The 14,633-nt window shown below is 39.9% G+C and overlaps 1 protein-coding gene across 1 annotated transcript in view; it reads left to right on the plus strand.

The window, feature by feature from the left end:
* The window catches only part of fmn1 (formin 1), a 31,895-nt gene that overhangs the window by 2,907 nt on the left and 14,355 nt on the right, over positions 1-14,633 (plus strand). The window contains exons 2-6 of the mRNA XM_066677836.1: positions 3,943-4,100; positions 7,214-9,322; positions 10,289-10,394; positions 10,979-11,040; positions 12,054-12,751. Coding sequence (XP_066533933.1) covers positions 3,943-4,100; positions 7,214-9,322; positions 10,289-10,394; positions 10,979-11,040; positions 12,054-12,751 — 3,133 coding nt within the window. The remainder of the gene's footprint in view (positions 1-3,942; positions 4,101-7,213; positions 9,323-10,288; positions 10,395-10,978; positions 11,041-12,053; positions 12,752-14,633) is intronic.

The raw sequence follows: 14,633 nt of genomic DNA on the forward strand, positions 1-14,633 counted from the left end.
TATGAGTGTGTCAGACACAGCAGTGCTGCTGGAGATCAGTATCACTGCTAGACTGCGAAAAATGTACCCATTTCATGCTTTATACTGAGTGTATAGTAAAGTAAGACAAAATTAGGATCTCTTTCTATATTGTGTATTGGCAGATATGTAAGGATCAAGTATCAGTATTAGGGGTGAAACATGGTATCATAGAATCCCTAAAAATAAGTGATAAGGCATGTTCCCTTAAGGGTATGGTTTACCCTTTTCAAAAATAGCCACCATGTGGTCCAGTGACATTGCTTTTTTATTTCCAGTAGTGATGCCAAAGCAGGAAGCAATCATGAGTATATAAATCTACTTCTACCAAAACATTTTTAATTTAAATTAGATATAATTCTGTTTCATCTTCATTCTTACAAATTCTTAAGTTACAAACTGTTTGAAGTGTTTAGTTTATTTTTAAAGTATCACTAAACATTAATTAGAATGTTGTGTAACTGCGGATAGTAGCAATGATTTTGTTGTGTCTATTAATATCTAATATTACATGTGAGATATGTAAAGACATGAAATATTAAAAATTTGTCCATATCCATTCACCATCATACAACATACAGTGAGAATGGTTCACAGTGGGAGATTGTTTCAGTGGGATGAAATGCTCTGTAATATGGTACAGGAAACTGGCTCCCTTCTGTTAAACTGTGTTGTATTGATTGGCTGGTCTGGTCTGTGCCTGGGAAACTCAGGGACATGGGTTCATCTGAGTGCTCATTTTCAGCTGTTTATTACATTACAACTTCATCGATCCATGGAAGTTCACAACATGCTGGGACTGACCTACTTCAATATTCCACTGAGTTGTCTGATTGGATATAGTGGGCTGTTGGACATTGTGGTGTGGTGTGAGGTTTGTTCTTTGGGGAGAACTTGTCCAGAACTATTGGAATGGCTCTGATATGTAATTATATTAATGAAATATTGCAATTTGATAATGTTGCCCAACACAGACTGACCTTTGTTGCATTTGCAGTACCTCCTGAATCCTTTCAGTGGTGCTATAGGTATTGGAATATATATATATATATATATATATATATATATATATATATATATATATATATATATGTATATATTGTGTGTGTGTAAATATATATATATGTATTTACACACACACAAAATAGTGTGCTAGTAGTAGGGTAAAAAGGGATGGGCAGACCAAATGTTTTTGAAGCAGTAACGCCTCTGAAGCCATAATAGTTCAGTGCCACAAAGGTTTGACACTGATTTACTAGAGTGGAGATGGCATTCCTCTTATGCTTGACACTGGGAAAATTGTAACACCTCAGCTGTGGCAAAATGCAAGAGCTGTAAACCAATCACTAGATCCTGATATCATTGAAGATTCTCCAGTTTATGCAAGAGTTTCTTTCAGAAGCGGCAAAAATATCACAAGCTTAGAACCAAGCCATTAAAGGAATCAGTTAACAGAATCTTTCTGAAAATATAATGACGTATTTCTTACAATGTTTTATACTTAAGTTATGTTACAGCTGCACTACAAAGAAATGTCAATGGCTTTAGCTTAACTTCATAGATTTTTACTGTACTTTGACCTCAGTAGTCTCACATTATCAGACCCTAGGGAGAGTCTGGTACCTTTCACCACTTATCGAGGCCAAGACCTGCCTAAAACTGCAGGAAGTGAAATTTGACTGACACGCAAAAGGACTAATAATAAATCTTTTATTAGTTAATTATTAATAATTATTATTAATTATTTCAGCATGGTGTATAGGAGGCAGAGAGCCCATCAGAATGCAACTGACAGAATCCTATCAGTGAGGCTAAATTAAAGGTGACATTTATGATTTAAAAAAAAAAAAAAGAAAAACAGTTTTTATAAAATTCAGAGGATGGTTCCCCATTTCCTATATCTCCAATCTGATTTTGTGCTAGAAAACGCTGTAATGTGTTTACGAAGTCCAAATGGCTAAAACTATGATAGGACCCAAACACTAGCGCACACTGCACTAATATTTGTTAATAACTAGACTTTAAACACCTGGGCTTTGAGATTTCTTTTTTAAGAAATTAACAAACATTTATGCCTCTTGGTTTTACAGGGGGCCGCAGTAAACTCACAGCAGTCTGCAGCCACAGCGCTCACTTGGTCTCAGTTCACAGTTGTGCACTGCTGTGTGTTTACTGGGTCTCCTGTATTCATAGATTCAGTTTCTAATTCACTTTAGATCAGCATTTCAGCACCTGCTCTGTCACCTCCACAGACCGATATAAACACAGAGGGGGAAATGTATGTTCATTTCTTAAAATACTCAAAGCTCAGGAATTTATCAAACATCATTACCCTCTGTGCTACTGAGCATGCTCAGTTCTTCAGAAACTACCTTCCTGTTACACTGAGAGTACTGTGCAAGTATTTCAATGTAGTGTGCACTAAGATTATTCAGTGTAAAGTGTTTCATTGTATTTTGCCCTAGAGGGCCTCTCATAAAACGCCAAATTGTCTCTGTCTAGTCTCTCTCTCTGCTCATGGCAGAGCAACGGCATCTAGAGTAATGGAGAAAACTCCAAATGTTATAAAAAGCACGCATCGAGATGAAGAAATTGCTGTATTCGTGCTCCACATATGGGTAATATTGACTTGTATTTGCTGTTTCGGATTTCTTAAGGTGGTATGTTTCCAAATTCAGGTGACAGCTAACTACGAAACTAAACGACTCCACTCGAGCTAAATACGTTTCTGTGGTAATTCAAACTAAATAAATAAAAACTTACAAACAAGTTAAACTTGAGCCACATTAAAAAGCAGTCGTTTACCTCCCTTAAACATATCGTTCCACCTTAAATACATGGAGCTTTTAGAGGTGTACAAACCATAAAAAACAGTGTTTCCCCACAATCGTAGAAGTCCTCTTTAATGCTCTGAAAGTATCAGACTCTCCACCAGCTTGTGAGTGAACCGTCTGTGGCTGAGATTACTGCCTGTTACTTTGTGCAGTAAGCTTGCATAGGGTGACCAGACGTCCTCTTTTACCCGGACATCTCCTCTTTTTTAGACCTAAAAAATGTCCGGGCGGAATTTCACAAACGTCCGGGATTTTGTTTTTCTAGAGCTTACATAGAACTTCGAGAAGCGTTTCGTTCACAAACTAGTCCCGCCCTCCCACTCTGATTGGTTCGCTTGAGTGAGAAGGGGGCGTGGTGAAGTAGCCTAAAATCTTCTGATTGGACGGTCTGACTGTAGAGCTACCGTTATTGGTCGATAACCTTCTCTGTAAACATTTAATTGGTCAGTCTGCACGTCAGTAGTAGTCCAACGTATGTTTTATCATAAAAACTGTGAAATGAACTGAACAGGGCTATGTGGCCCGGATGTTCCCTTCACTTCACTAAAAGGCATGGCCTTTATGTTGTTACAGAGTCTCCTTGTGTGTTCCTGATCATAACTTAAGCCCTCATTGTTAATATCGTGTAAATATGAGCTATGTGTTTAATCACATAAATGTCAGCTTAATTGCGAAAATTATTTCGGTAAACAACACTTGGTGGTGGACATGAAGTCCTTGTTATCCTTTACTTGAAATATTGTAATTAAACAACTGGAATATATATATATATATATATATATATATATATATATATATATATATATGAATGTATGCACAACAAACAAAGTTATTCTTGACCTGTAGTATGATCTAGCAATAAAATTTAATGTCTATTGGAATGCACTAACTTGTCTATTTGCCCTCATTTGATCTTTTATTTTCTTTTTAAAAAATGTTCAATAGACTAAACGATTTTGTTTTTACACTTAATATAGTCACGGATGAAAAAGGTAAAATAATTTAAAGAACATCTGCAAATCCTCTTATTTTTCTGTTAGTGTCTCAGGTCACAGTAAAAATGTATGAATTTGATTGTGTGTCTTTACAGGAGAGGACCATTTGTTGCTGGATCAGGATGAGTGTGAATCCCACTACAAATCCCTGGCCTATTCCTTCAAATGGAACCACAGCGACTTGCTGAGGATCCCCCCTGCTGAGAGTGACATCATCAGTGTCCCACTTACCTCCCCAGAACCTGAATTAACTGTAAGCACATTTACATTATTTATAAAGATTGCATGCAAAAAAATAATAATAATAATACAAAAAGAATGCTTACATGAATACTCCAGCCCTTCGAAAGATTGTTTAGTCAGTGTTATTTCAGTACACTAGCACAATTTTGGAATCACATTTTTCAAGACTATAAAACAAATTTGGTTCAATCTGTGCATAAAATGGAGGTATTACAAATAATCCTTTTATAATTAAAGTGGTCTTAGATATACAAAAATTATTAAAAGAGATTTATGTAAAAATACAATGAAAAAGATGCATAACTCTGACAATGACGTTACAGTAGAATTATTTCCACAGTAAATTTTTAAAAGATCAAATTTTAAGACAAATAACTAATCAAGGAATGTCTGTTCATATATTTCTACATAATATATTTTATTATTTATTAACTTTGAGTTGGAAAATCTTTTCTGTAGTCTATATTACAAAATACCAACTTACATTTTCGATGGTTTTAGAGTTTTTTTTATGGTTTAATTTGGTTCACAACTGAACACTAAACTGTGCCGGCACGGTGGTGCAGCAGGTAGTGTCGCAGTCACACAGCTCCAGGGGCCTGGAGGTTGTGGATTCGATTCCCGCTCTGGGTGACTGTCTGTGAGGAGTTGGTGTGTTCTCCCTGTGTCCGCATGGGTTTCCTCTGGATGCTCCAGTTTCCTCCAACAGTCCAAAAAAAAAAACACATGTTGGTAGGTGGATTGGTGACTCCAAAGGGTCCGTAGGTGTGAGTGTGTGAGTGAATGTGTGTGTCTGTGTTGCCCTGTGAAGGACTGGCACCCCCTCCACGGTGTTTCCAACGATTCCAGGTAGGCTCTGAACCCACCGCGACCGTGATTTGGAATGAATGAATGAACACTAAACCGGTGCGGCAGGTAGTGACGCAGTCACACAGATCCAGGGACCTGGAGGTTGTGGGTTCTAGTCCCGCTCCAGACTGTCTGTGAGGAGTTTGGTGTGTTTCCTCAGAGTTGGTCTTTCCTCTGGGTGCTCCAGTTTCCTCCCACGGTCCAAAAACACATGTTGGTAGGTGGATTGGTGACTCAAACGTGTTCGTAGGTGTGAGTGAATGTTTATAGGTGTGAGCCCCCTCCAGGGTGAGTTCCCGCCTTGTGATTCCGGGTAGGCTCTGCACCCGCCACGACTCTGAATTGGAAAAGCGGTTATAGATAATGAATGAATGAACACCAAAACGGGGCAGCAAACAGCTCCAGGATCCTGAAGTTGTGGGTTCCAATCCCTCTCCCTGTGACTGTCTGTGAGGAATTTGGTGTGTTCTCCCCATGTGTGGAGTGTGTGAGTGAATGTGTGTGTGAGTGGCCCTGTGAAGGGCTGGCGCTTCCTCCAGGGTGTGTTCCCACCTTGTGCCCAGTGATTCCGATAGGCTCCAGACCCACCATGATCCTGAACTGGATAATCAGTTACAGACAGTGACCAATACCAAATGTGTACCAACAGATAAGATACTGTCTCTAACTTTACATCTACATGGTGGACCAACAAGGTACGTGTGTCAAACTAAGTGCACAGTGAATGGACACAGTATTTAAAAACTCCAGCACCACTGCTGTGTCTGATTTACATGTACCGTCTCAACAGACGCTAACACATCACCACCACATCAGTGTCACTGAGCACTGAGAATGTTCCACCACCCCTGTGGGATCCTGACCATTAAAGAACTAAATAAAGTATACAGAGCAACAATGGATTATAGTCTGTAATTATAAAACTGCACATTGCTCCTGTGTGGTCAGTGGAGCTGCGAGAATGGACCATGAGTGTAGCAACAAGGAGGTGGTCATAATGTTAAGGTTGATTGGTGTATATCCAAGATCCTTTCCTCAGTCCTGTTTGTTTTATTATATATTCAGAATATAGGTTAAACAAGTATGATTTGTGTCATGATTATACAAGAAGACAACACTCTATTAAAAAAGGGTTTCTACATTCAAAGGAAACTGTAAAAAACATTTAAAAATTCTTTTAAGGTAGCAGTGTGCATGCTCCCATTATAACAGGAAGTAGCAGATGCAGTACCAGTCACCTCAGAGAGCACAGAGCAGATTGACAGGGGACTGTGTGTCTAGGGAGGTGGGGTAAAACAGGCTAATCTCACAGAGTTTACTGTGAGCTAAAGGAAAAGACCTCCAGCAGTCCAGTACAGGTGTGTTTGTGTGTGTGTGTGTTTGTCTGGCTATAGCTCAGAGACGTCTGAGGGTGTAGTCAAACATTGTAGCACTGTACAGATACAGAAGTTCAAGTACAGAAGGTGGAGCCCTGACTTCAGCGAAGAACATTTATGTGTGAGTGCATGTAAAGGATGAGTGGATTTTGGTGTGTTCCTGCTGTGACATTGGATTAAAGCAAGAACAACTGCTGAATGTGATGATACTATTGGAACCTAGACCTGAAAATAAGAGAAGCAAGATCAAGGGAAGTACTCCTTCATTGCCACATCAATTGGAAAATGTCTTGACTCCCAACTTCCTAAGAATTGTGGATTCTTTTACATGTCTGTAACTGCTTTTGGGCTGTAACTGGCACGAGGATCAGATCTCAATTTCTGTGTTGTTCCAAGACCATGATTTTCCTGGCCTGTCTTTTCTGGAAACTTCAATGAAGTCAGTGCATTACAACAACTTTGCACACATCGAAAGTCGACGGAAGATCTCCAGTGAAACTTTACACGGGCAAAAGCTACATTCGAACAGAGAACACAAATTAATTGCTGTCAAAGACATTTAACAAGACGTTTATAACAAGAGGATGCAAAAGTCAAGCTTTGCTGGTTAGAACAAACATGGCAAATATATTAAATCACCTTGATGTTGCTGAATTAGAAGTGTGTGCTAACTACTACAACTAAAGCGTTTCTCTTCTTTTTGCTTGCCTGGAGTCTGTATGTCGAGACAGCTTTCATCTGAAGAACATCAGACAAATCTGAAACAATGGAAAATGATGCAGCTGCTTCATTTTTTAACAAATTCACCAACTTTTTCAATCAATCAGAAAAATCAGAGCCTCAGATCTTAAATGAAGACACACCAGTTCTAGCATTTTTTCGCTCTCTGTCTGAGAAGGGCACTGTGTTAAGGAAGAGCAGTCTGCAAAAGCCTAAAACCGAGAATGATTCAGCTATTGAAAAAGATGTGAAAGATGTGGAAATTTCAAGCCTCACCAAATCCACAGAAATCACACTTGGGAAAGAGGTTTCAGTGGAGACTGAGGAGGGATTACCAATGACATGGAAGCCTAGGGAGCAGTGCAGAACCAATATTGAGTTGGGACAGAAATTACCTCCAGAGCAGTGGATTAATGACACTGAAAATGGGGTTAGTTTTGGCACAGGGCAAGAGGAAATAAAAAATCATGAAACAGCATCTCATAAAGAAAAAGAACTGTTGGATGTGGCCCTGAAACTCAACTCAGTTCAGGGAAATTCTTGCAAAGACTCATCGTCAGTTTGCCAGACTAACCAGAAGGCAGCAGATGGTCAAGCTGACTTGCTGACCAGAGCATTTATCCAAGATACAGCCAATGGTAGCCTGAGCTATAAAGGGCTAGCAAAGGACTATAGTGGTGATATCGGTAAAGACACTCCTATAGTAAACAGCACAGCGGCATCGTCAGAATATGTCAAGAATGTTTCAGACAATAATGCCAGTGCATCGAATGACAAAAATAAGACAAATGTCACCAAGGAAGGGATATTTTCTATAGCAAAATATGAAGGTGAAACTCAAGAGAAAATAGACGACGTTAAATATACAGACATCAAAACCCCGGAACTTTCAATTGTCAACAAACCTGAGCAGCTTCACATGAGTTCTACAAACATTGACAATCCTGACTCTACTGCAGGAGGCTCCAAGATTTCATCTACAAACAGCAGTAATGAGCTTTACAGAGAGACTAATGATCAGGTATTATCTGCTGGGGGCAGTATCCTCCTTCTTTCTAATGGAAATCTTGCTAAAAACGAATCTGCAACTGTAGAGACATACACAGAGTTAAATCATCTCAAGTTATCTACTGACATGCCTAATCAAGACACATTAATAGACAAAAACAATGTACAGGAAGGTCAAGAGCTCCACACCAGAAATCAGTATTGTCAGTCTACAAGCCCACCAGCATCCTCCAGGTCTGTGGTGATTACTCTAAGTTGTGTTGAGGTTGATGCCCTTGGGGAAAACCTAGATGGAGACAACAGTGTCCAACCAATGTTAGTGCGCCATACTAATCCTAATGCAACAAACGTACAACCAATTGTGGAGCAAAGAAGTAAGGAAGTCAGGTCTGTGAATGATCCCTTGGACACCTCTCCTAAAGGTTCTTCCCTTTGTGGTCTCATTGAAGCGAAAGTACTCTCTGGTAGCTCACCACATCATGTTCCTGAGGAGGACTTATCACCTAAATACAAGTCTGACCAGACAGGAAAGCTAGGAACAGAGAAGAGTGAAGAAAGGGAGATGGACGATTCTGAGCATAACCAGGCACAAACAATTGGAGAAAATGATATTCACAACGAGAGAACCACCAATGCAATTGTGAGAGATCAAGGAGATTCCAACTCTCAAGATCTGCCTACTTCTGAAAGCACGTCTACCCCCACTCCACTTTCTCCAGGGCTGGAGAAACCTCATCAGATACCCTTCCTCTTTAATGGACTGAAAGGGTTAAAGAAAGATTCAAATGACCAGCAGAATGCAGAAGCAACATCAGAACCTCCTAAAGACAACAATCTGTTGAAACGAAGGTCTGTCAAACGAGGACTGTTCTCTGAGCAACGTTCCAAAAAGGAGGCGAAAGGGAGCTTCCTCGAGCAGCTCTCCCAGCTGCTGAGCTTTGATGCCAGCAAACTAGAAATAAAAAAAGAACCGAAAACTGCAGCAAACCCTCCAGTATCTCCCATCAGCCAGGACCCAGCAGCAGAGAAGCAGATCATAAAAGAAACTGCTGTAGAAGAGCCCAGTGTTGATTCTTCTGAAAGTAACAGCAAATCTCCAACTTCAGAGACAGCTCTTGATGCCTTCAAGGCATTTTTTACCCCCAAACAAACTAAAAAGGACCCCTCTGACCGTATTGACCTGGATGCAGTGAAGAAGGGCCTAAACACAGATGCGATCCGAGCTATCTTTGACAGGAGTTCTAGCAAGTCTCCAGACAGGAAGCTCTCTGATGCCAAAGTAGGAGCTATTTTTATTTTGCATTTGGCATTGCTTGTTAAAGCTTTCAGTGGTTATGGGAATGGGGTGGGGGATGCTGCAAAATCTGTGTCTTTTCACAAAACAAAATAAGAGCAATGATTTTAAAAAATATTTTCATTTAACTGTCTTGTTACAACACAAAAATTGTAGAAAGAGTAGGATTCCGTTTTCCAAAAAAACAGATTGGGCAGATGCAGACTTATGTGGGGACTTCATGAGACCAGTAAAGAAGCAACATTGAAAATGTTCAAACTGTGGTCTTTATTTAACTAATGTGTGTTGGTTTATGTACCAAAACTAATCATTTACATCACATTCAAATTCCTCTTTAACTTAATCAAGCTGTTTTTGCTGCTGCGTCACCGTTTGATCTCTGTTGTGCCTCGTTTAGAAAGCAGTCCAAAACTTATAACATTTTCATGAATGAATGAAGGTGGAATTGGCAAATATTTATACATGGAATTACAAAACAGTTTGCTGAGAAAGTCTACTTTTGCCCTTTTTATATAAATAGGGACTCCATGGGCCGAGGGAAGAATGTTGGCAGCAGAATGAGAACTTTTTAAACACACATATTATTTCAAATTAGATTTAATTTAATGTGTACTTTAAAGTTTCCAAATGAAAAGCCATCTTAGCCATGTCTGATGATAAATACAGGTAACCCACATATTGATCTGTAGGGTTTTTCAGATTATTATAATTATGCTGTAGATCTTCTGCAAGCCCAATTTGCCAGAACAGGTGTTTTTTTTTTTTGTTTGTTTTTTTTAAGTAGTATTGGTTCACAGAACTTTGTGACCCCTCGTTAATCTCCTGTTTTTCTCTTTACAGCCATAACGCAACACTGACAGTATTATCTACTCAATATTTGTATTGCTGCATTATGTGAATGCATATGATGTAATGTATTTTGGTTTTGTTTTGTTTTTTCACCTCCCACAGCCCTCAGAAAGTGAAGATCGGACCCCAGGACGACTCCATGCCGTCTGGCCCCCACCAAAGCCAACAGACAAGGAGGAGAAGATAGGGCTGAAATACACAGAGGCTGGTAAGAACTTATTGTTCATGCAAGAAAGGCAAAAGCAAATGTTTGTCCTGAGTCATGTATTTGCCCTGTACGTGATGGTGCAACTCTCTCCAAACAAATGCGAATACACCTCCACCCTCAATAATTCTTCTATAGTACAGATAACCTTTGCAGTGACCACACACTACTTTTCTTGAAATAAAATGTATCATCTTATGGGTTCTATGTTCTATCCACTTTTGAATTGGTGAAATTAATAAAAGATTGTGCTTCATCATATGCTACTGTTGTCAGCATTCAAAATAAAGTCTCATATCCTGTAGGGCAACAGGGTGTGGAATCTACAGTCACACCTGAGCACACACTAAAAGAATAGCCATATCTCAGAAGTGTTGTCACGCATGTATGTAGTGAAGTCATGCACAAATAGGAAGTAACTTTTGAGTTTAGGAGCATGTATCTACTGCCACCTGCTGGAAATCTGCAGCATCCTTGGTGAATAATGCTAGTTTATCTCCATTCATTTTAAATTGCTTTTTATATTAACTTTTCCACGTTGTAATTTTTATTAATCTCAATGCTCACTTTGCCTTATGTCCTTGTAGAGCACCAGGCAGCTCTGCTACAACTGAAAAGAGAATGCAAAGAAGAGGTAGAAACATTAGAGGTAAATCACTCTGAACATGGACGGACTTTAAGGTCTGGATTCCCCTCTCATGTTACTGACATATAAATATACATTTTATTTTCGTATTTATTATTGTTTCATATGTTCCATACATTATATCCCTAATAAAATATTAGCTTATTATATACTAGAAAACTTTGCAGATATTTGCAGATGATTAATTTCATATTCTAGTTTTTTTTTTTTGAAAGACCAACAAGGTCTTTAATGATCATATAATATGCTTCTTTTTGAACCTGTCCTGTAAGTTATCTGCTTTTATTCAGATATTTTAGATATTCCTTTTTCTTATTGGTGCTAAACATGTGAGACTTAGCTAATGGTCATTTTTTTGTAAAAGTTGTATATAGAAGTGCATTTTATATAGCATCATTTTATACATGCACAGCAGCATATTTTGATTTTTTTATTACATTTCAGATTAAAATATTCTCATTTTTCACTCCTGAAATTAAAGGTGTCTTGTTCCCCTTTACTGCAATAATAGCCTCTACTTTGTGGGGGAGTGTTTTATGGTCACTGTAAAATAGTACAGTGAAATGTGATATCTGCATTTAACCCATTTGTGGCAGTGAACACACATACTAGAGACTGGGGCAGTAAACACACTCGCTAGAGACGGGGGCGCGCGCACACACACACAGGGATAATTTTGGAGGTTGGGTGCCCTGCTGAAGGGTATTTCAGGAATGGTTGTTTCTGGCAGTTGTGGAGATCAAGCTGGCAACCTTCCGATCCGGAGCCCACTTCTCTCATTAGGCTGTCTTCACGTTTGATGTTGGAACATACCTTTGAGGATTTCTTTGCATTTAGCAGCAATAATATTAGTGATGTCAGGTATGGATTAGATTTCTCCACTGCCCTACAGCACAATGTGCAATTACACAAGAGCTAAGGAGATGAGCTATAAGTCAAAAAAGCCAAAGGACAGTGGAACAAAACAGACTTTACTGAAAATATTCCTGGCTTCTGATGACTGTTTTCTTGCACAGGCTGAATTTAAGCTCCAGTTGTTTCGTCTACGAGAGGAAAATGCAGAAACTGTGTCCAGACTGCAGGCTGCCATTACAGAGCAGAAAGAAAAGGCTCAGCATACTCATGGTGAGCTCAGAGATGTCGCAGTGTCCACTGAGGACGGCGTCACGCCTCGTGCCTTTCGCACAGTGTGCATCCAGACGGATAGAGAAACCTTCATCAAGACTCTGGAGGGCACAGAATCGATTAGTAGCCTTTGCCCTCAACCAAGTGTGCCAAAAAAACTTGATCTCACTTCAATTACTCTTAGCCTTTCTGGCAATCAGGAACAACTTCCTTCTCTTGCTCCACACCCACTTCCACCTCCACCACCACCTTTACCTATTTCAACAGAGTCTGATAACAGAGTCCCACCCAGTCCACCGTCATTATCAGACACTAATGCTTCTTCAATTCCTGCTCAATTATCGGAGAGACAGCCACAACTCGAAAAAGGCAATGGTCCACTGCCTCCACCACCACCTCCTCCACCTCTGTCCGGAGGCGCTCTTCCACCTCCACCACCACCTGTACCAGGCCTCGCCCCCTGCCCTCCAGCTGGACCTGGGCTGTTTTCCTCTAGAGCCGAAGAGTGGCCACAACGAAAGCCAAGAGTGGAGCCGGTGTGTCCAATGAAACCACTCTACTGGACACGAATACAGATTCAAAACAACAGGTAAACACCATCAGAGATTGTCATTAGCACCACTACAGAAAATCAGAGTTCTAAGCTGACACTTGCCTTTGGGAAAAATGACCTTAGGCTCATGTGCAGCTGCTCTAGAGCATCATATTTATTACACTGTTTTTAAAATAATTACACCAGCTGTGTGTGGATATTTGGTGCACCTTTAATTAGCTGAATGCCCTAATTAAAATGGTGTCTACTAACTTTTGGCCAAATAATGAAGAGAAAGAAAGAGTCAAGGGTGTAGATTTAGCATGGACGGAGGTGACGTGACCCCACCAATATCCAGCGATTACTGAATTGTCCCGAATGTATATATATATATATATATATATATATATAAATGTCAACGTCTCATTAACCTAGAGCTGTTTAAATCACGTTCTCTACTCGAGTCCTACCTAGGGTGACCAGACGTCTTCTTTTACCCGGACATGTCCTTTTTTAGACTTAAAAAAATGTCCGGCCGGAATTTCACAAACATCCGGGATTTTGTTTTTCTAGAGCTTACATAGAACTTCGAGAAGCGTTTCGTTCACAAACTAGTCCCGCCCTCCCCTACTCCGATTGGTTCGCTTGAATGAGAAGGGGGCGTGGTGAAGTAGCCTAAAATCTTCGGATTGGACGGTCTGACTGTAGAGCTACCGTTATTGGTCGATAACCTTCTCTGTAAACATTTAATTGGTCAGTCTGCACGTCAGTAGTCGTCAACCCCCAGTGATTGGCTGTGCCTTTCCGGTCCATATACATTTGATTAGTTTGATTCTTAGATTGAATGTAGAATAAGAGAAACGAAAAAACGGCTTGTTTATTTGATTTCCATTTAAACACACAAAGACAGAAACCGTTTTCTTTTTGTTTTCTTGTTTCTGTCTCTAAAATGGTTCAAATTTTTGGATTGGGAAGGGTGGGTGGGCTTAAAGCAATACTTTCACTTCATTGGTCCGTCTGAGCGATGACCTGTCCCAAACGTTTAGACTGTGTTGCTGTGTTGAGCAGCTCTGCGCAGTTAAAACAAAAGTCTCAAATTCTTAGACGTCACTGGGTGCTGTGTTTATAATTCATTCATTGTCTGTAACTGCTTATCCAGTTCAGGGTTGTGGTGGGTCCAGAGCACACCCGGAGTCACTGGGTGCAAGTCAGGAACACACCCCGGAGGGGGCACCAGCTCTTCACAGGGCAACACACACTCACACCTATAGACACTTTTGAGTAGCCAGTCCACCTACCAAGGCGTGTTTTTGGACCATGGGAGGAAACCCATGCAGACATGGGGAGAACATACGAAACTCCTCACAGACAGTCACCTGAAGCGGGACTTGAACCCACAACCTCCAGATCCCTGGAGCTGTGTGACTGTGACACTCCCTGCTGCACCACCGTGCCACTCAAACCCATATAGATTTTGATAAAAACTTACTAAGAAAAAAGATAACACAAAAATGCATAAATAACATTTCAATATTATTTTATGGAATACGCCTATGTTTACAAACATATAATACATGTGTGCCTGCGCACCGAGCCCCGGATGTCTAAGGGGTTTGAGACTTTAAATTTTAACTGCGGAGAGCAGTTAAAAACAGGTCATCGCTCAGCCGGACCAATGAAGTGAAAGTAGTGCTTTATGCCCGCCCACACTTCCCAATCAAATTAATGAACCTCATATCTGTTTTGTACACAGAAACGAGAAAACCACCAAACAGACTTAATAGGTCCTCACCAATGTTGAGCAGTCATTCTGATCTCTTTTTCTTACCCTCACATAACAGATTTGAAAAGACAACATATTTTGAACATCATCATAAAGTTCACTCATTACTGACGTCAATCTCAGTATAATTATCATTTATTTTAAAAAATAAAATAA

Source organism: Hoplias malabaricus, chromosome 7 (genome assembly GCF_029633855.1).
Source record: "Hoplias malabaricus isolate fHopMal1 chromosome 7, fHopMal1.hap1, whole genome shotgun sequence".
Lineage (NCBI taxonomy): Eukaryota > Metazoa > Chordata > Actinopteri > Characiformes > Erythrinidae > Hoplias > Hoplias malabaricus.